Genomic DNA, 20,615 nt, shown 5'->3' on the forward strand with positions numbered 1-20,615 from the left:
TCAGCTTTCCAGCCAACCAGGAGATGTTGTGGACCCTATTTTAGGGGGAGGAAACTGGGAAGAGACTAGAAGTAGGAGACCTGAGATCCCTGGTGGTGGTGGTGGTGGTGGTGGGGGGGGGTGATCCACTTCCCTTGCACCGAGGCTAAGCCATTGGATTAAAAACGGAAGCCGGGCCCTCCCTGGTGGCACAGCGGGTTAAAGCACAGCACTAAGAAGCTTAAGCCACTTCCGCATGAGTTCGATCCCCGCCTGCCCCGGAGATGACCACATGGCACAGCAGACCTCTCCTGACCCGCCCGCTGCTCCCCTCAGCAGTGTACTTCCTCGATCTGCCTTTTCTGCTCCCCACCTTGTCTCTGGTGAATCCTCTCACCCGCGGCATCTCTGGCCTGTACCCCCGTTCTAATGAATAAATAAATAAATCTTAAAAAAAAAAAAAAAAAAAAAACGGAAGCCGGGACCCCTGATGATGCAGGGGTTAAAGTCTCAGCACTGTCACGCTATCACTAGCCCACTCAGGTGGCAAGAGTTGGACCCTGACCAGGGAGTGACCCACATGGCGCAGCAGACCTCTCCTGCCTCCCCGCTGCTCCCCTCAGCAGTGTGTATCAGTCACTGCCTGTTCTGCTCCCCATTGTCTCTGGGGAATCCTCTCACCCCGCCCCCATAGTTCTTATAGTTCTTGTATGCATAAATAAGTGCAATACATCTTTAAAACAAACCAACCACCCTGAAGCCTTTCAGCGGCTGCACGGACAGACAGGGGTACAGCCAGTGGACAGTCACAGCACACCAGCAAGCCACAACCACACACCACAATGTGGGGGGGACACACGAGACGCTGATGCAGCACAGAACACCAGGAGCCAGACGTGGGGGTACCGACCGCCAAACTGTTTATCCCACACAGCCCAACTAAGTGGCTTTTACAGGTGGGGAGGCAGTCGCTCGCCGACAGGGTGGTGACTGAGGCTGACCAGGGGCTTCGGGAGCCGCCGAGGTTTTGTTTCCTGGGGGTCACCTTGTGGTGTGTTCACACTGTGAACATTTATTCTGCTATTCGTTTTTAATTTGTATGTTGTCCTGAATATAAGTTATGCTTCTGTTAAGCTGAGTGCCCCTGAGGGTGGTGGTGATGAGGGTGATGGGGGTGCAGATGATGGTAGCAGGAAATGGGCTTCAGCTTCAGAGGGGACACCCTGCTGGAGGGTCAGGTAGGCTTCTCGATGCTGAACTGAGATTGCCTGGTAGAGAGAAAATGCCAGCTTTGCTATCAGCCAGAATGGGCTTTGAATTCGAGCTGAAGCCCGGCATCACCTGCCTTTCATGTGTCTCTCTGAGGCTCCCACTTGAAAGATGGGGCCTGAGGCATCCACAGAGGCTGCGGTCATGATCACAGATTAAATGACCAGCTCACAGGGGGTAATTATACATGCATGTGTGTGGCGCGCCCCCCCCCCGCCCCCAGGAAGAATATAAAGTTCTGTTAAAAACCAGGGGCCGGGTCCTCCCTGGTGGCGCAGTGGGTTGGAGCGCTGCACTGCGAAGCTAAGCTAAGCCCAAGCCATGGCTGCTTCAGTGCCTGCCCGTCCCAGAGCTGACCCCCATGGCGTGGCAGACCTCTCCTGGCCCGCCCGCTGCTCCCCTCAGCAGTGGACTTTGTTATCTGCCTGTTCTGCTCCCCGCTCTGTCTCTGGAGTCCTCTCACTGCCCTGCACCTCTAGCTGTATCCCAGTTCTGTATGCATAAATCAATAAATCTTAAAAAAAGGAAAAAACAGGGGCTAAGCAAATTCACCTAACCTCACAGCTGAGCCCAGAGGCCCTCCTTTCTAAGCGATGCAGAGCTGGCCTCCACCATGGGGGATTTCCACTTTGGCCTCTCAGGCCATTCTGAGTGGCTCAAGCTCGCACTAGTGACCCCAGAATGTACTTTCAAAACTGCTTGAAATCCCCCTGCTCAGCAGCCTGGAGCCGGTCACAGCTCGAGCTTTTGTTTTGTGTCCAGACTGGCCCTGCTGCCTTCCCAGGCTGCATCTGGCCGGGGCGGGGGTCTGCAGCGCCCGGGCATTCAGGAGTCCTGGGTCAGACAGACCCCTCCTGTTTACTCGTTGGGTAAGCCAGCTAGAGGCCCACTAGGGGGGTCTTGGAGGTGCTGAGCTATGAGGCATAGATGATGCAGGATCTGTACACAGCAAATGCTCAGTAATGGTACCAGGTGTTGTTTTTAGTATTAGCTTATGCGAGGCAGACTGTGTCTCTAAGAAATCCCACGGGAGCCAGCAAATCATTCCATTCACAGGCATTTCCTGAGCTCCTACACTGCGCTAGGCCCAGGCCGGCTCAGCACACCGTGTTGGCAGCAGAAGGAAGGAGGAAGACAGGCCCCTGCCTGTAGACTCTCAGTGTCCCCAGCGTGACCAGACACTTCAAACTGACTGGGGCGTGGGGGTGGGGGGCCTGTCCTAGGGTGTGGGTGGGGCCGCACAGCCATTTGTGTGGACGCAGGTTGTGAGCCTGTGGAGTTAAAATTGCGGCTTGATGGCGGGCAGCAAGGTAGTGGGTGGATTCAGCCTGAGCCCTCCGGAGCGAACCTCACGAAACTCCAGGCACAGGCTATGGTCACAGGGCAGGGTTCAGAGGGGACAGGGGACAGAAGGATGCCAACCTGGAGTGGGGTGGGCTGGGGGGTTGCCCCTTCCATGTTTGGGGCATGGAGTGACTGAGACTGCAGGGAGGTTGATCGCACCGCACACCTGAGAGCCAGCAGCGGTGGGTGCAGAGGCTGCTGGGAACGCAGTGGAGTGGGGGGAGGGGAAGCAGAGACGACTGTGAGGTAACCTAGGTTTCCAGAAGCTTCTCCAGAACCTTCCAGAAAAAAACCAGCAAGACTATCTGGAGGAGGGGCTGCCACTCTGTGGGCAGGACAAGGAGCAGAAGCATTTCTTGCTGTTAGTCGATGCCCCAGAGCGTCGTGCGTTAGGCGGCTTGGTGAAAGGCTTAGCCCCGACACCAGTCACTGCCCCAAGGACACCGCTTGGCCCCCGCGGGCCCCGCTCCCTCCCAAAGCGTAGTTTTTAGCATGTTGGCACGGGACTCCTGCCATTTGCAGATGGGGTGGGCAGGGCCCTACAGGGTCAATATTCTTCTCAGCAGACCACATCCAAGTCTCACCCCAAGTAGGATTTGCCCTCCAGGGGGGCTGCTGTGGGTAGTTTTGGGTTTCTTGCAAACTTACATGTTCACGTTCTAGTCCCAGTACCTCAGAATGGGACTCTATTGGAGACAGCGATTAAGAGGTAATTAAGTTAAAAGGAGGTCATTAGGGCGGACCTAGTCTAGTATAATCAGTGTGTTTAGATGAGGGCCAGAGGGAAGGGGTTGGAAGAGAAGATGGCCTACGTCAGCCAGAGACAGCCCTCGGCGGCACCAACTCTGACTTCTTGCCTTCACAACTGTGAGAAAACACATTTCTGTTCTTTAAGCCTCGAGTCTGTGGTACTCTGTAATGCTGGCCCCAGATCTTAAGAGAGCCGGGAGAGAGTACTGGATGCACAGGTGGGCTTCCTGGAGGAGGTGAGCAGCTGTTAGCCATTGCCTTCTTCTGCCTGATCCCTTTTCCTTCCCATGAAGTGAACACGCACAGCCGTTGAGGGGCAGAAACAGGGCTGAGGGAGTGGTTGCTGGTATATCCCCAGCTGCCGTGACTCACAGGGCCCAGACACAGCCTTCCCAGCTCGCTGCCTCTGTTTCCACCTGCGTAAAATGGAAACAATAGTCTTCGATGCCTGCATCCCTCCTCCATAGCCAATGCTTCAAGATTAGGAATTATTTGGAAAGTCTCTCTCTCTCTCTCTCCATAGATAGATCAACAGATTGTAAATATTTAGACATACACAGATATGCACACATATATAATACTCAGCATATTGCAACACTTTTGCTGTAAATATAGAAATGATGTGTTTCTTAAAAATACCTTCTTTTCAAGTCAACTGCCTGAGTTACCGGTTACATAAACCAAAATGTACTTATTTCAAGTTTAGTGAGTTTTGACAGATGTACACTTCCCTGGTCATGATAGAAAACATCCCCATGACTCCAACACCTTTTGGAAGTCAGCTCGCATGATAGAAGCTTCCATTGTACTGACCAGAGTTGACCCTTATCCCAGTGAATGTATATTTGGGTTGTTGATAGCTTTTGGCTATTAGGAATAAAGTTGCCATGAACTTTTAAGTAGAAGTCTTTCTTGTATTTCCTTTCTTCTGGGGAAGTACATAGCTATGGAGTGACTGTATATTTGGTAGGTAAGAAGCTACCAAACTGCTTTTTGCTTTCTAAAGTGGTTGTACCATTTTACACCCCTCCCCACCTTCCCATGGGTATATAAAAGTTTCATCAACAGAATGTGGGTGGGTGGTGTCTTTAATTTTAGGGTCTCTGATAGTAGAATCTCAAGGGGTATTTAGTTTTATTTTTCTGATAACTAATGATACCAAGGATTTGGAGGGGGCACTAATTTGATTTATTTTAGATTTATCTCTTCTTTGGTGAAGACTCTGTTAAAAATCTTTTGCTCATCTTTTAAAAGTAGATTGTTCTCTTACTGTTGAGAGCACTTTTTATAAATCATATATCTTTTATCAGATATATGATTTGCTTTCTTCTCTTCTCGCTGGTGATATCTTTTCTTTCTTTTAATAGGATCTTTTTTTTTTAAGATTTATTTATTCATACAGAACTAGGGTACAGGCCAGAGGTGGGGTGTGTGTGAGAGGATTCACCAGAGACAGAGTGGGGAGCAGAACAGGCAGATTGACAAAGTACACTGCTGAGGGGAGCAGCGGGCGGGTCAGGAGAGGTCTGCCACGCCATGTGGGTCACCTCTGGGGCAGGGATCGAACTCACACTGAAGCGCTGCAGCTAGCTTGCAGTGCTGCACCTTAACCCACTGTACCACCAGGGAGGGCCCATTAATAGGATCATTTAAAAAGTTGAAATTTAAGTTTCTTGAAGGCCAGTTTTTTTCCTCCATATATCGTGCTTTTGGTATTGCCTTATGCAATCTGTCTAACACAAGGTCACAGGGTTTTTCTCCTATATTTTATTCTAGAAGTTAAAAAATTTAAGCTTTATATCTAAGGCTATGATCCAATTTTTAAAAAACGTATTCTAAAAATTTTTGATAAAATGTGCTTAACATAAAATTGGCCATCTTAGCTCTTTCTGAGTGTACAATTTACTGGCAGTATGTTCAGTCTCACAGACACTCCCATCCTAATCCAAAGAACTCTTCATTTCTCAGAAATGAAACTACCCCCATTAAACCTTCACTCCCCACTCCTCCCCTCCCCAGTCCCTGGTTCTACTTTCTGTCAGTGAATTTGACTCTCTAAGCTCCTCATATGTGTTGTATTTTACAGTTCTGTCCTTTCATAACTGGTTTATTTCATCTAACTTTATACCTGCAAGGTTCATTCATATAACATGTCAGAATGATGTGGTCCATTTAAAACACAGCTTTATTGAAATGTCATTTGCAGCCCACACCATTCACTCATTTCCAGTTTGTAATTTGATGGTGGTTGTTATTTTTTTTTTCCATTTTCAGTTATACAACTATTGCTGAAACAATCATAGTTGTAAAAAAAAAATAAATTTAGTAAAGGAGAAATTTAGTCATGAGGGTATTAAGAGCCGCACTGAGAACCCGGGCCCAGGAGACCAACATCAAAGTGAGGATGGTCCCCTCCCTCAAAGCTTGTGACCTCTGTTTCTACAGGTAAGTGGTAGACACAGAATGAAGACATAAGCGATTTTTCTTAACAGAGACAACATCTAACTAATCTCTAACATTGTCAGTTAAATAAAGGAGTTTCATTTCTAACAAGCTCAGTTCCTGAAAAAAGGAGAAAATTGCTTGTAACTGCAAAGTCACCCCTGGCCTCACAGAGCTGGTTCAGTCAGAGCCATCTGTGTTTGGAGGATGTAAGGACCTTAGGACATTGGAATCTGTCATCCTAAAAGTATCCTAGCAAAATGGGGCACAGACAGGCCAGCTCCTTCTTTATTAACTCCAGCTCCTTCCTGCAGCTCACAAACGTGACAGGCGCTCAGCCTCCAGATAATGGATGTTCCTTTTTTTCTCACCCAAGGTGTCTTCACAGTGGACAAGAATCACTGGCCAGCTGACTCTGACCTCTTGAGGCGGTCCTGGCAGGGCAGGCGTAGATGTTTTGCAACAGAGAGAAATGTAGATGATACTTTCCTTGGTCCACACAACCATTACCACAGTCTAGTTTTAGAACATTTTCCCTGTCCCTAAAGGAAACCCCTCAACATCCAACTCTGTGTACCATCCCCCCTTCCCCGCCCCCCCATCTCTAGACAACCACTCTATTTTCTGTCTCTATAGACTGCCTGTTCTGGACACTGCATATAAATTAAATCATGTAACATGTGGCCTTTTGTCACAGGCTTCTTTCACTTAACATGATCTTTTCAAGACTCATTCATGTTATACATGTATCAATATTTTATTCCTTTTAACTCTTGAGTACTGTACCATTATATAAATATATCACACTTAGCACCTTGCTGAAATATAATCCATTCTGATTTTTGTATATAGTGAGAGGTATGAATGGAAACTCTCTTCTTCCCTTTCTCCCTTCCCTCCTGCTTTCCATACTGAGAGCCAATTTTTCCTAATTGATTTTCTGATCTAATTCTATGACCATTGTTGTAAAATTATTCTCCCACCATGGAATGAGCTTTTCATCTTTGTAAAAAAGATCTAATTCGGGATTGTCTAATACCAGTCCACACTGAATAAATTAGAGTAAATTTATAAAATCTTAAAATTGGATAGTATTAGATCCTGCAACTTTGTTCTTCTTTTCAAAGTTGATTTGGTAGTCTAGGTCTTTTCAATTTCTACGAAAAGTCTGTTAGGATTTTGGTTAGGATTGCATTGACTCTTTAGAGCAAATGATAAGGATGAAGCTTAATAACATTAAGCATTTTATTCATGAACATGGTATGCCTTGCATTTATTTTGATATTCCTTGATTTGCTTATAGTTTTGCTTATAGTTTTATAGTTTCAATGTACCAGTCTTCCAAATATTTTGTCAGATTTCTCCCTAAATGCTTTATACATTTGGATATTGTTGTAAATGTATTTTTTTCAGTGTCCTATTGTTCATTGCTAGTGTGGATAAGTATAATTTGATTTCTTATTTTCATCTCATATTCTGCAACCTTGCTAAACTCAGTTATTACCTAAGTTGTTTCTGATTTTGGAGGGCCATCATAAAAAATAACACAGTCGGTATCCTTTCTCATCTTTCTTTGGGAACAATCCAGGTTTGCATCTTGGTTTACAGCCCCAGAAGTGGAATTACTGGGTGGACCAGTCTATTATTGACTCCTAGTATTGAGCATCCTGTGTTTGGTAGAGGGAGGGCGGGGAAAGGGGAGAACTTATTTTCTGCAGACTAGCCCAACCTGAACAGCCAGTGGGAATGCAGGAGAGAAAATGGCAATAGGGCTGTGCAGAGGCCCCAGGACTCCTCCCCCAGAGCCAGCTGTGGCCTCCTAGGCATCCATCTAAGTTTCCCCTGGTTACCTGTAGGTTGGAGGCTGTATCTTCAGTATGTGGACTTTTGGGTTCTTCCTCCTTCGGAGTGAGTGGTATCATTAAGAGGCGTATGCAAAAATTGAAGCAAGAGCTGAAACCAAGCTCTGTGTAGACAAGTGAAGGCAGAGACCAGTCTCGTTGTCTGCCCGACATCTTCTGGTACTCCCAATCTGATGAGATAGAAAGAACCCCTGTCCTACAGGAACCCCTGGGCTTCTGGAGGAAATTATAGGCCCCTGTTCTCTGGGATCCCCAATCTGAGATTCACAAACCCAAACACATATAGATGCTTACAAAGAATGTGTCAGCAAGTGCAATTATACCTTCCTGTATAGGGGTGGATGATGGGATGCAGTGGGTTTCTCTAGGGAGACTTCTTGGGAAGAGAAGGGCCTGGATCCATAGAGAGGAGGTTGGGAGGAAGGCTGATAAAAGGGGGGGTGCCATGTGGAATAGAAACTGACCCACCAGCCTCTCAGAGCTGAGGAGTGGGTGTGTTGGGTTGGAGCCCCTGTGGTGTGATGGTATACCTTCAGGGGCTCCCAGTGCCCCACCTCGCTCTGCTCCTCTTCTGCCCCATCTTCCCATTACCGGTATCCTCAAACAAAAGGTACCTGGCACTGACCCCCATGCCCCAGCCAGAGTCAACAACTGTGCCCCCTCAGGGTATATCTGGCAATGGCTACAGACATTTTTGGTTGTCAAAACTTGGAGGGGTGTAGAGAGAAACACAGGTGGAGGCGGAGGCTACTGTTGGTTCCAAGGTTGCTCAACCCCCTCGCAGGCCCAGACCAGCCCCCACAGAGAGGCATAGAGACACCAAGTAGGGGCTCCAGACCCGGCAGGGTCCCCTTCCACTTGTGAGCTGGGGGCTTCCTGCCAGATGCACGTGCCCAGGCCCCCTGGTCTTAGCGAGGTGTTGGCACCTGGACATTATTTTTTCCTGATGACTGTGGAACTTACTGTTTTTCAAACTGTAAGCAGTTGTTACAGAGGTACTTTTTGCTTTTAAGTAAATTCACACAAAGAGAAAATAGGAGGAAAGATAATAAAAGTTGCGAAGGTATTCAGAGCAGGTTTCCTCTAAGACCGGCCACTTTGGCACGAAGATTATTTTCAGCTGAGGTTAGTTGAAGTTCATGAGACACTTTTACCACCCCTCTAACTACCTAGAAGGAAGAACATAAGAATATTGGAACCTTAACCAGAATTAATGTTAGCACAAGAAATTAAAAAACAAACAAAAAACTAACAACCCAAGACAAACCCTGCCCATGTGGCAGGCAGACATGGAGTTAATCACAGGGCATCTGCTTTTGCCAAGATGTCACCTGCTGAGCCTCATTATCACAGCCCCCCCTTTTCTCCCCTGGAAGCCCCAGGCCCCATCCTAAGCACCATGCTTTAGCCCAGTGTATATATATATTCATTTTGCCTATGTGTCTTTGGAATCCTGTGTCTATGTAGATTTCCTGTAGGTTTGTAACTAAGCTGGTTATTTTCTCCTGCTAGTCTGTCTGATTTTAATTGGATTATTTGGCCAGCCTGAGGAGGCTAGGGGGAAGTTTGCTTCCTCTCCCACACCTAGATCCAGAACCTGAAATCCGCACACCTAGATCCAGAACCTGAAATCCGCAAGTGCCTGGAGTTGCCCACCTGAATGTCAAAACGTTTCTTTTTTCCCTCCACCTTTAAAGAAACCACATAAAAAAATTTTCCCTTCTGTATTGTCACAAAACATACATATATTCTAGCTGTGAATGGCCTGAAGAGAAATAAACTAGACTTGTAGGCAAACCAAAAGGGGGGATTTCTAGACTAAAGAACCCCACCGCCTGATTTTTGGAGCAAATTAATTTTTCATTAAAAAAGATCAACGCCAATGTGTAAAGTTACCCAAACATGGCGTTGAAAAATAATATGTTAAAGCTGTAGAAAAACATCGTATTATTTTAAGAGTCCTGTAAAGACCATAATATAGCACAGATGAATATATTCTGTGGATTTTTCAACCTGAGAAATACGAACAAAATGCACCTGGATGCAGTTTGGTAACAGGTATGTTCAGAGTTCTTTAAGCTCCTTTACACGATGTGCGGGGGCAAGCACAGCTTTGCTCTCCAATCTCTGCAAATTATTTTAAGGCCAGGGGAGTCTGTTCTAGAGCAAACCCACTGAAGTGACTCCAGATGCTCAGCTCTGGTGGTGGGGTGCGGGGTGGGTGTGGGAGTGGCAGCTGCAGTTTGGATTCTTAAACCTTGGTGCCTGTAGGCCGGAGCACCCTGGGGTGGGACTTTACCGGCGGCTGTGGGCAGGCATGCGGTGGCAGTGGGAGGGAGGAGGTGGGGCCTCCTTTTCTAGGGCATGTGTCACCTGCCTCCTGCCCAGGGGCACGGCCCTGGCACTACCCGGCCAGTGTGCAAGAGAGCGTGAAGCTGGGGCCTGCTTCCAGGAGCCCTTGGAGAGGATCTTGGACCTTGCGAGCCTTATGTTGCTGGCCTCCAGAGATCCAGAACATGGCAGATGGGGCTCAGGCCAACCCCAAAGGGTTCAGGAAGAAGGCGCTGGGTAGACACACCTCTGTGTCGAGAGAACCAAACCTCAGGGCCCCTACACCTTTGAGAACGTCCAGGTAGGTGCTATATCCTGGGGTGCACTCCTCCATGGAGAAGAGCAGGGATGAGCGAGGGGAGCTGGCTCCTGGGACCCACTTCTCCCGAAAGGGGAGCTCTGAGTCCCTGAAGGTCTATGTGTCACTGCATCACAGGACTAGGAGAGGCTTAGGGGTCTCTGGTCCGTTCTCATGAGGCACTTGAAGCCCAAAGAGGCTAAGAAATCTATCAGCTTACACAGCCTTTTGGAAGAGAAGCAGAACAAAGACCCAGGGACCCGGGTCTCTGGGCCCCGAGTGCAAGACCCAGACAGCAGCCAAGGTCACGTGACCCGCCAGTGTGAGTGGGGAGGGACTTCCTTCTGGTCTCCACAGCTGATGGGACCGTGAGCTCTGGGTGTCGATGCATGGAGGGTGTTCTTGCTCAGAAGGGGAGGCCCCACTCGTGGGGTCTGCCACGTGGACCTGCCCTCCTGGGGGTCTTCCTGGAGGTGCCAATCACAGCGACGGGGCAGTAGCAACTGGACACCAGGGGACGGCATTGGGGGCTCCTGTGATGGAGCAGCTAGAAGGACCTGCAGGGAGGTGGAGCGACAGACTCAGGCCTCGGGTCTCTCCTCTCAGATCTAGCCTGGGCGTGAAGTTCTTCACTATCGCCATCCTGGCTGGCAGTGGTGAGTAAGGCCCTGGGGCAGCCCCATTCTATCCCCCACCCTGAAGTTCTCCTGAGACCTTGGGGACCAGAGTTCTCCATCCATTGGTCACAAGACCTGGGTCTCCGGGTCTCCACTTCCTGCCCAGCCCGTCTTCCTCTCTCTGGCTGTTTCCTCCTGCAGCCACCTGTAAACACGCGGGGGGAGTGGCGTTTATGAGCGGGCCTGGGGGGCAGGGCCCAGCGCTGAGCACCCCACAAGGCCCGGCCCGCGTTTGTGTATTTAGGAATGCGTTTACACAGGAGTGTGTGTGTACACAAGAGTGTGTGTGTACACAGGAGTGCGTGTGTGTGTTCAGAGAGGTGTGTATTAGGAGTGTGTGTGTAGGGGTGCGTGGCAGGGGTGTCTGCTGGCGAGCCCACAAGAAGACGACGCAGCAGGTCTTGGGGGTTCCGGGCATCAGACTGAGCCCACTTTGGCTCCTGACATGACTCTGGCTACCCCCACCCAGGTGAGCGGGCAGCAGGTGCCCTGGTAGGTGTGACCCACCCCCTGGCATTCTGTCTAGCCTGTTAGCGGGCACCTTAACACAGCCTGGTCGGAGGAAAAGAAATACCAGAAACGACAAAAGGTTAAATGTGGGCAGACGTGGGAAATTGCTGGTGGAATCCGGGCAAACTGACCTGTTATTTAGAAAACAACCAGTTAGCTGGGCCCAGACCACTGGCCGCAGACAGTGCCTCAGGCCTGAACACACACTCGGCTTCTGTCCCGGCTTGAGTGTGGACGTGGCCTTGAGTTTGGTCGTGACGTCGCCCTGTGTGTGCGTGTTTGTGAAGTGTGAGTACGTGTGTGTGAAGTGTGAGCGTGAAGGCGTGTGCACCAGGGTGGGCCGGGGAGTGTGGGTCTGTGTGCGAGTGACAGATGAGTTTGTCGGGCGCTGGTCTGAGTGGGATCGGCCACAGGAGAGTGTGTGAGTCTGAGTGTGTGTGGTGGGCGTGAAGCGTGTAGAAGACGGTGTGAGTGCGCCTGTGTGTGTCATGCGTGAAGTGGGCTGTGAATGTGCGTGAGCGCGTGGTGGTGATTATGCGTGAGTGCATGAGATCTGGAAGTTGGGTGTGCGCTGTGCGTGTGTGAGGTCGGTAAGGGTGAGTGAGTTGTGTACGTGTTTATGGGTGAGTGTGTACAGGTGTGTGCTGCGTGGAGGAAAGTTTGAGGTGTGTGACTGTAAGAGATCGTGCACGTGTGTGCATGAGGGCTGTGTGTGTGTGAAGCGGGGGTGTTTCTACTCTGGCATACGGAGCCGATGGTCAGATGGAAGCTTCGGGGGAGGGGTGGGTTAACACCTGCAGCTAGTGGGTGGGTGCGGGGTGGAGATGGGGAGTCAGCTTCAGGCTGGGGGAGTGAGGAGGCCAGGACCTCAGAGATGACCCCTCCCTGCCATCCCATCGGGGCTCCTCGCCTGTAAATTGGGGGAAATACCCTGGCTTGTTGGCGATAGTGAGCACTCAGCCAGTGAAAAGCCCTCTCCTGCTGCTTTCTCCAGACCTGGGCTAAGGAGGCGTGTGGGTGAGGCCCGTGGGCCTCCCTCTCGCTCCTTGTCTCCCCGCCCAGCCCTGGTGTAGGAGGGCAGCAGCCGGCTGCAGCGGCCCCCCTGGGCCGGGAGCTCACCTTCCCGGGTTCTCCGCAGTCCTGTCTGCGGCCCACAGCAGCCTGCTCAACCTCAAGTCCATGGTGGAAGCCGTGACCGGGAGAAGCGCCATCCTGTCCTACGTGGGCTACGGCTGCTACTGCGGGCTGGGGGGCCACGGCCTGCCCATGGACGAGGTGGACTGGTAGGCGCGGGAGCCAGGGCCCTGGCGGGACAGAGCGGGGCAGTGAAGGTCAGCCGAGCTTGTCCCTGAGTGGGGGAGGGGCCGTGCGTAGTGACCTTTCACGTGACCTAGGTCCTCCCCACTGTCTCGGGTGCTTTCTATTCTACTAGGGTCCATGTCCATGGTCTTGAACGTGGAGACGTTTGACCTCAGGCTCTCAGCAGGAAGGAACACTTCACGTGCACCCCTCAGTCCTTGCCCAGGCCCCACCCTCCCCTGCCCACCTGCCCTCCACCCCTGCCCACCTGCCCTCCACCCCTGCCGTAAAAGTCGCACAGCTGCTCCACAAACCTCCCTCCGACTGGACACCGGAGACTGGACACCGGAGGACGGTGCTTCCTCCAGCAGCTGCAGCGGCACCCGGGGCTTGTCCGCTCCTGTCTCCCCCAAAGCAACCAGCACCCAGTCTGCTGCCACTCGGGAGCAGGAGACGCAATAAAGGCACACTGACGGGTTCCCCTCGCAGGGGATGGGGCAGCCCCCCCACTCGCTTCCTGTCCCCTGGCCCTTGCCCCTGCCCGGCTCAGCCCTCCAGCCCTCAGTTCTCCCTGGTTATAGTGGTTTCTTCTCGCCTGACATGCCCCTACCTGGACCACCTGGCAGGGTCCCCTGGGGAGAAGGACAAAGCAGGTGGGGGGAATAAGAAGCTGGAGCATGGACCTTCTGCTTGTCGGTGTGGCCTCGGCCAGTAGCTGGAGGCCTCCGTCTGACAGTCTGGGCTGTGAGGGAGTCTCAGTGGCTTGGGGGGCCCAGCTGGCCACGCCTGCTCCCCTCTCCCCACCCCTAGGTGCTGCCATGCCCATGACTGCTGCTACCAGAAGCTCTTTGACCAGCGCTGCCACCCCTACGTGGACCACTATGAACACACCATCGAGAACAGCATGATTGTCTGCAGTGAGTCCCCCTCCCCGGCCCCCTGGGGGAGCCAAACCTCCCCCACCCCAGCTGTGCAGGGTCCAGGAGGGCTGTGAGGGGACAGACGGGCTGCCCGGTCAAAGCTGAATTTCAGACAAACAGCAAAATATGCTTTTATAATTATGTCCCAAATACTGCAGGAGAGATACTTACGCTATAACGAATTAGTCCAAATTAATTAGTATTTGCATACAATTAAAAATTAGCATAAGGAGGGGATGTGATACACGGGCGATAGGAAAACATTTGTTGGTCTCAAATGCAGATTATCCAGATCTCTTGTTTTTGATTCTTGGTGCAGTCGAGCAGCCTGGCAGAGGCTCTGCCCACGCCTCCTGGTCTGCCCACACCTCCCAGGTCTGAACCTGCACCTGGTCCTGTAGCCCTGCTGCCCTAAGCTTAAGGAGTGCTGGCGAGTCAGTGGCGCCGGTGGGCCGGATGCGTAGCTCTGAGACTGGACGGGCCAGGGGCTGCCATGGCGCCTCCCTGGGCGGGCCCTTCTCCCTCTGTGGATCACAGTTTTCTCTAGTTCTCTCACTAGAAGGTAGACCCCTGTGTTCCAGGAATGCAAGCTAAAGGCACCAGACCCGGTGGGGTCCCCCCACCCCGTTAGCATTCTTAAGCAGGCTCTGCGCACATCCCCTCACTAATAGCTCAGGAGCAGCCCAGCCAGGCAAGGAGCTCACGGGTGTTCTCTGGGAAGAAGCCTGGGGCGCTGAACAAGTCTTAAGACTCTGCTGTCTCTGTATTCTGCTGTTCAAACTGCCCGGGGCTGCCTGAGCTGCAGGGTTTGAGGGCTTGGGGGGTGGGAGGATGTCCTGTCAGTTCACCGGCAATGGACCAGCCCAAGCAGAGGTTTCCTGGGGATTCCTGGGGGTACCATGTCAGTTACTGGAGAAGTAAGGAGCATGTGGGGGTGCTTAGTGGGTCCGCAGGCCCTTGTATAGTTATGTGGCTTTTCTTCCAGCTTTTGGTCTCTTGACCTTCTGCAGTTTCTCTTTTGTCTTTTTCTTTTAAAGATTTATTTTATTTATTTATGTATACAAGAATGGGGTGTAGGCCAGAGGTGTGGGGGGCTGGGGGGGTGGATTCACCAGACACAGAGTGGGGAGCAGAACAAGTGGATTGGTTGAAACACACTGCTGAGGGGAGCAGCGGGCATGACAGGGCTGCACCATGTGGGTCACCCCCTGGGCGGGGATCGAACTTGCACCACAGCGGCTGGAGACAGCACTGAGACTTTAACCCCTGTGCCACCAGGGAAGCCTGAGAGTTTCTCTTAAGAGAAAAGGCTGTGCTCCTGGAAAGCTGGAGAGGTGTGGACAGCAGCGGGCAAGTGGGCAGCTGGTCCTCCCGGGTGCTGCCTGGCCTGCAGCCTCAGTGTGCCGGGGACTTGCTAGGAATGCACATTCTCAGGCCCCGCCCAGACTGGGCTTGAGCCTGGCCGTATGCTCGACCTGGTTCTGTCGCACACCTACGGCTGAGAGCCGTGTGAGAAAACAACAGAGCAGCGGCAGTGACACTAATGCTTCACCACACGCTAGCGTGGCTTTGTGCGTGTCCTCTCTGGACCTGCCCACCCAGGTGGTGTCCTGGGTGACCCAAGACCCTATCCCAGTTCTGCCTTTGGTACTTGGGTGACTTAGGCAAACCTATGACTCCCTGCCGGGCCTCGGTTTCCCCAGCTCCTCAGTAACAGGTGGGACCTCTGTGGCTCTCGGCTATTCACATGCACCAGAGCTTCTGGGGCCGAGAGCTGCTGAGCCTGCCAGCCTGGGTGGGGTGAGGGGACCCCACTCGAAAGCCCCCACTCCGAGAACCCTCAGAGTCGGACACTCCCTCCCCACAGGCAGGATCAACGTGACCGAGTGCGACCAGCAGACCTGCGAGTGTGACAAGAGCCTGGTCTTGTGCCTGCAGAACCAGACGTACAACGAGGAGCATCGCAACTACCTCAACATCTACTGCCGGGGCCCCACGCCCAACTGCAGCATCTACGAGCCGCCCCCCGAGGAAGTGGCCTGCCCACCCATCTCCCTAGCGTCTCCGGTGCCCCCTTAGTGCTGAGGGGCCTGACAGAGAAGAGGGGAGGAGCTTCCGGCTCCAGAGACCAGGGCAGGTGGAGGTGGGGGCCCGGCTGCCCACTGCCCCTTCCTGGAGCCCCCCAGGGAGACTGGCCCCAGGGGACTCAGGAAGACTGGGCCTCGCGTGGTGGGGGGTGGGGGTGAGGGGGGCTCTCCAGAGTGTGGAAGGTGAAGCCCGAGGGGGGTGGGAGTGCCTCTGACAGGCCGGGGTGGGGGTGCTCTGCTATGGTCCCAGCTTGGTTTAGTCTCACCCTGGGGCTGGGCCCCGAGGGCTTGGAGACCAGGCCCTGAGGGGCCAACACAGTCCCCTCACAGGTTGTGTGTCCTAGGACCAAGGTCCCGGAAGACAGAGTACTGGTCACTTGGCCGGGCCTGGGGACCCCTTGGCTGCAGTGGGGTGCCTCAGGGGCCTTGGGGCCACTCTGGAGCCCTGTTAAGGAGCAGGTGGCCTGGGAGTCAGGTCCAGATCCTATAGGCTAGTCACGGTGCTGGCTTCCCAGCCGGAAATCCAGCCCCAGTTCCCAAAGTGCCTCAGACAGGCTCTTGGGCACTGACAGAGCCCACAGGCCCAAGGACATGCCCCGGGGACTAAGATGAGGGCACAGTCAAAGAGGACCCCAGCACTCACAGCCCCCCACCCTCCCCAAAGCCCTGGCCTCTACACTCTGGTTACCACCACACTAAGAGCAACCCCTGACTCCAGGCCCCCCTGAGCCTGCTGTCCCAGGCAAGGGCCGGTCAGTGCTCCTGCAGGCCCCTCATCCCCCTCCACCCCACAGCAGCCAGGAGGGAGGAAGGATGAGGACATCTCTCTCCTTGGACAGGCAGAGTCAGGGCTGCAGGGGGCCACAAACTCTCAATAGGAGGCAGCCAGGGCAGGGCTGTCCCCAGGGAAGGGGGAAACAAAGGCAGAGGCTACTGGAAGCTTCCAGAAGGCAGGAGGGAGGGAGCAGCAAGGTGAAATGAGAAGGGAGGGGCAGTGTGAGACTGCTGGGGCGAGGTGGAGGCCAGACTCGCCGGCCAGGCATGTCAACAGGAGAAGGGGGTCACCATGCTGGCTAGGGGTGCCTTGGGATGTGGGTCCCTCGGTTTCGGTGGGGGTGCCTTGGGATGTGGGGTCCCTCGGGTTCGGTGGGGGTGCCTTGGGATGTGGGGTCCCTCGGGTTCCGGCTGGGCTCTGGGACATGGCAGAGAGGAAGAGCACTGGCCTTCAGGCTGTGCCCAGCGTGGCCTCTCACTAGTGAGTCTGACTCCTGCCCTTCCTTGCCCTGGCTTCCGGCCTCAAGGCAGTGGTCTGCTGTGGTCTGCTGTGGTCTGCTGCCCCCAATTTGCCAGTGTGCCGGGCCTCAGCCCTGCTTCTTTATAATGTCAGCTCCTCAGGCCCTTGGGGTACAGAGCTGTGTCCCCCTGGAGACAGCCACCACCAAGTCTCCAGGAAGCCCTGCCCACCATGGCAGGGTCCCCGAGGACCTGGGGAGAGGCAGCAGAGAGGAGTGGGAGCAGAAGGCTTGGGGGTGGGGAGAACACCTCCAGAGGTGTCGGAGCCAAGATGCGGCTTCTGGAACACAGCCTCAAGAACCGGGGATGTGCTGTCACGGCGTGTGCAGGGGTTCACCGCCCTGCCGGCCTGGCCGAGTGTGGACTGTGGGCCCTGGGCCCAGACCTGGCCTGCCCATCCTCTTCCGAGCCCAGCAAACAGGCTGCCTTCTCCTGGATGCTGGGGGCTGAGCTTATCAGGTCCCATCAGAAGCCCACCAAGCCAGGTGGAGCCCCCTAGAGGCCTGGGTCCTGTGCCCCCAGGAGCACGGGCTTCCCACCAGGTCCCTCAAGGGCACACACCCTCCCTCCCCAGAGTCTGGTCAGTGTGTTGGGAGGAGGCTCTGGTATTGCCTGCCCCCTGCTGACCCTGGATTCTCCCTGTGCTGCAACCCCCAGGGACTCTGCACAGGCTCAGCCCACCCAGCCCAATAACAAAGGCCTCTGCCTCCACTCCACCGGGGGTCCTCCCCGGGCTGAAAGAAGCTGGGGAAGGACTCAGTGGCTCCTTCCTGGGTCTCCCTGGCACCACGCAGCTGGCACAACCTCCCCCACCCCACCTGCCTCCTGCCTACCCCCAGCCTGCCCCCACCTGGAGGGAGTGGCCCTGTGCCAGCCCAGAGTCAACCTTGGGAGGGCAGGAAAGCGGTGCTGAGGCCGGGCACCATGGTCCTGAGGCGGGACCATGTCATGGGCTCCAGCTCCATAGGGCACCCCTCCACCCCACTTGTTTCAGGGGGACCCAGAGACGGGTCGTAACTTACTCATAGTTGCACAGGTCCTAAGTGATGGGGTTGGGAGCTGACTCTCGCATCAGAGACTCACCCCACCTTCTTAGCGCTGGCTAGGGGTGTGGGGTGAGGCTGAGACCCCAGCAGGAGTGGGTCCCGGGGCCTCCACTCCTTCTCTGACCCAGATCCCTTTTCTGCTTGGCATGAGTGACCGGTGCAGGTGTTTCAGATGCTCCCCGGAGCCACGGGCTTTCCTGGGGACACTTAGGGGTCATCTCTGGGGGCAGGAAGGCTGAGCAGATGAAACCTGCACCCTCACTCAGTCAGGCGCCCTGCTTCTCCGTTGTTCTATGTTGAGATTTTGCACGAGCTACCCTAAGAAGAAAAGAGATTCTTCAGCTAAAATGTTTTCAGAGTTTGCTCCCCACTGCTAAGGCCATCTGCGGTGGTGTGTTCATTCCGTGGGCCACAGTCTCCCCGGGACAGGGCGTGATGCTAGGATTGGGGATGCGGTCACTGACCAGACAGGGCCTTTGCCCGCAGGAAGCTCACAGCCTGGGGGTGGTGAAGGCGGACCCGGAGCTATGGGGCATTATAATGAGCATGAAAGATGAGGCCCCAAATGTGTCCACAGCAGTCCCGGAAGGGGCCCCAATTGGGGGGGGCAAAGGGGTGGAGCTGGCAAAGAGGACTGAGGGCTGGGGAAGTGGGGGGTGTAGGGGGGTGCAGGAGAGGGGGGAGGTGGGAGGGGGGATAGTGCAAGCAGGGGAGCAGAGGAGTCAGGGAGGGGAGGAGGGGGGGTCAGAATTTTTGAGTAAGGGGATACCTGCCCCTACATTCTTGTGTGTGTGGGTGGGGGGGATGGGGTGTCTCTGGTCTCTCCTTGCTCAGGACTCCAAGTCAGTGAAGACTTTGATGCTAAGGCTTGAGGAAGGGGCTGTACCTGCTGCCTTTGACAGACTCTCTCCTTGACCAAAGTGCAGTCAGGCGCCTCTGAGGCTGTTTCTTATTTAGGGCCCAGCCTGAGTTCCACAGTCCTCTTTGCATTGTTCATTTTTAGCAAGAATTCTACTATTAGTTTCCAGAGAATCCCCACCCACCATCTGTGCTCAGCTTCCTCACGCCCACCGTTCAGGTGACATCCGACCACCTGACCTGCCTTCAGCAAGAATCCTGTTAGGTCAGCTGAGAAAGAACACGCCCTCCCCTCAGCCATTTTCCACCCACCGACAGCCCCAGCTTAGAAAAGTGAGGGTTTGGGATTGTTTTGGGAACTGAGCCCAGCTTTCTCCCGGCCCCTACTGCAATAGTAGCAAATAAAATCTGTTGTGACCACATAAACAACTGTCTGTTCTGGTGTCTAACCGTTGGGGTGCCGTCACTTGAGCTGACCGGCTTTCTTGTGGAGCCTGCCCCCTCCAGCAGGCCAAGTTCTCACCCAGCAGGCCGCTCCAACCCGCTGCACCACCAGGAAGTGCAGGGAGGCCCCTGACCCTGCACGCAACTGCTGGAGCTAGAAAGGGAACAGGCCGCCTGGAAGTAGACTAGCCTCTCTAGTTCCTTGCCTGAAGTGAAGTTCTCAGCCTCCTAAGTAGGTGTCAGCACATATGGGGTTCTTAAAAATCTCCATGAGGGCCCTCCCTGGTGGCGCTGTGGGTTAAAGCACTGTACTAAGAATAAAAAGCCACTTCCGCATGAGTTCGATCCCCGCCTGCCCCGGAGGTGACCACATGGCGCTGCAGACATCTCCTGACCCGCCCGCTGCTCCCCTCAGCAGTGTACTTCGTCGATCTTTCTGTTCTGCTCCCCACTCTGTCCCTGGTGAAGCCTCTCACCCTCTGCATCTCTGGCCTGTACCCCAGTTCTGTATGCATAAATAAATAAATCTTAAAAAAACTCCATGAATGTTGATTAATAAGAAGCATATTGAATAAGAACCTCGATCTTACCCATCTGCCAGAAACACAATTCAGATATAAAGTATACAGTGGGGCAGGGTGAGATTTAACTATTTTAACTTTTCACAGGTCAGACAGTTTGTATCACTGACCCATGACTAAAATTTTGGGATACAACCACAACCGCTATTTGTACCTGTCAATGCATTCAGTTTTATGTGTTATAGTATGTATACTCAACATGTGTCTACTTCCAGATGGTATTGCTAAATTCCATTATGAAATCCCTTAAGGGACTTCCGTTTAAATCTCTTAGAGATAAATATATATGTTTATTTATGAATCATATAAGTATTCCTAAAACGCCCACAAATACAGAAACTGACTTGAACATATTTCAAGTTCCTGTGATTTGAGTAGAGCTTTGATCAGTAAGACTAATGTCATATCCTTGGCTTAATAAAAATAGCCATGTTTTCTGAATTGTCAACATGAACGTATAATAAGACTTTTATTCTACTTGGATTTACTAACTAAATTAGATAATGTCATATTTGCTAGATGTTTAAGATTATAAAAATTACAAACTCAACCTAAGAACAAATGTACAAGATGCAGTACAAGTAAATGTACAAGATTGTTTTAAACTCGTTCTCTTTTGTACACA

The 20,615-nt window shown here is 53.0% G+C and overlaps 1 protein-coding gene across 1 annotated transcript; it reads left to right on the forward strand.

The window, feature by feature from the left end:
* The first annotated feature begins 10,162 nt into the window (after window positions 1-10,162).
* Window positions 10,163-15,760, forward strand: PLA2G2F (phospholipase A2, group IIF). Its single transcript, XM_004679365.1, has 5 exons — window positions 10,163-10,278; window positions 10,882-10,931; window positions 12,601-12,745; window positions 13,572-13,682; window positions 15,553-15,760. The coding sequence occupies exons 1-5, from the start codon at window positions 10,163-10,165 to the stop codon at window positions 15,758-15,760; spliced, it is 630 nt and encodes a 209-aa protein (XP_004679422.1).
* The last annotated feature ends 4,855 nt before the right edge of the window (window positions 15,761-20,615 follow it).

Source organism: Condylura cristata, unplaced genomic scaffold, assembly GCF_000260355.1.
Source record: "Condylura cristata isolate star-nosed mole 26May11 unplaced genomic scaffold, ConCri1.0 scaffold00008, whole genome shotgun sequence".
NCBI lineage: Eukaryota > Metazoa > Chordata > Mammalia > Eulipotyphla > Talpidae > Condylura > Condylura cristata.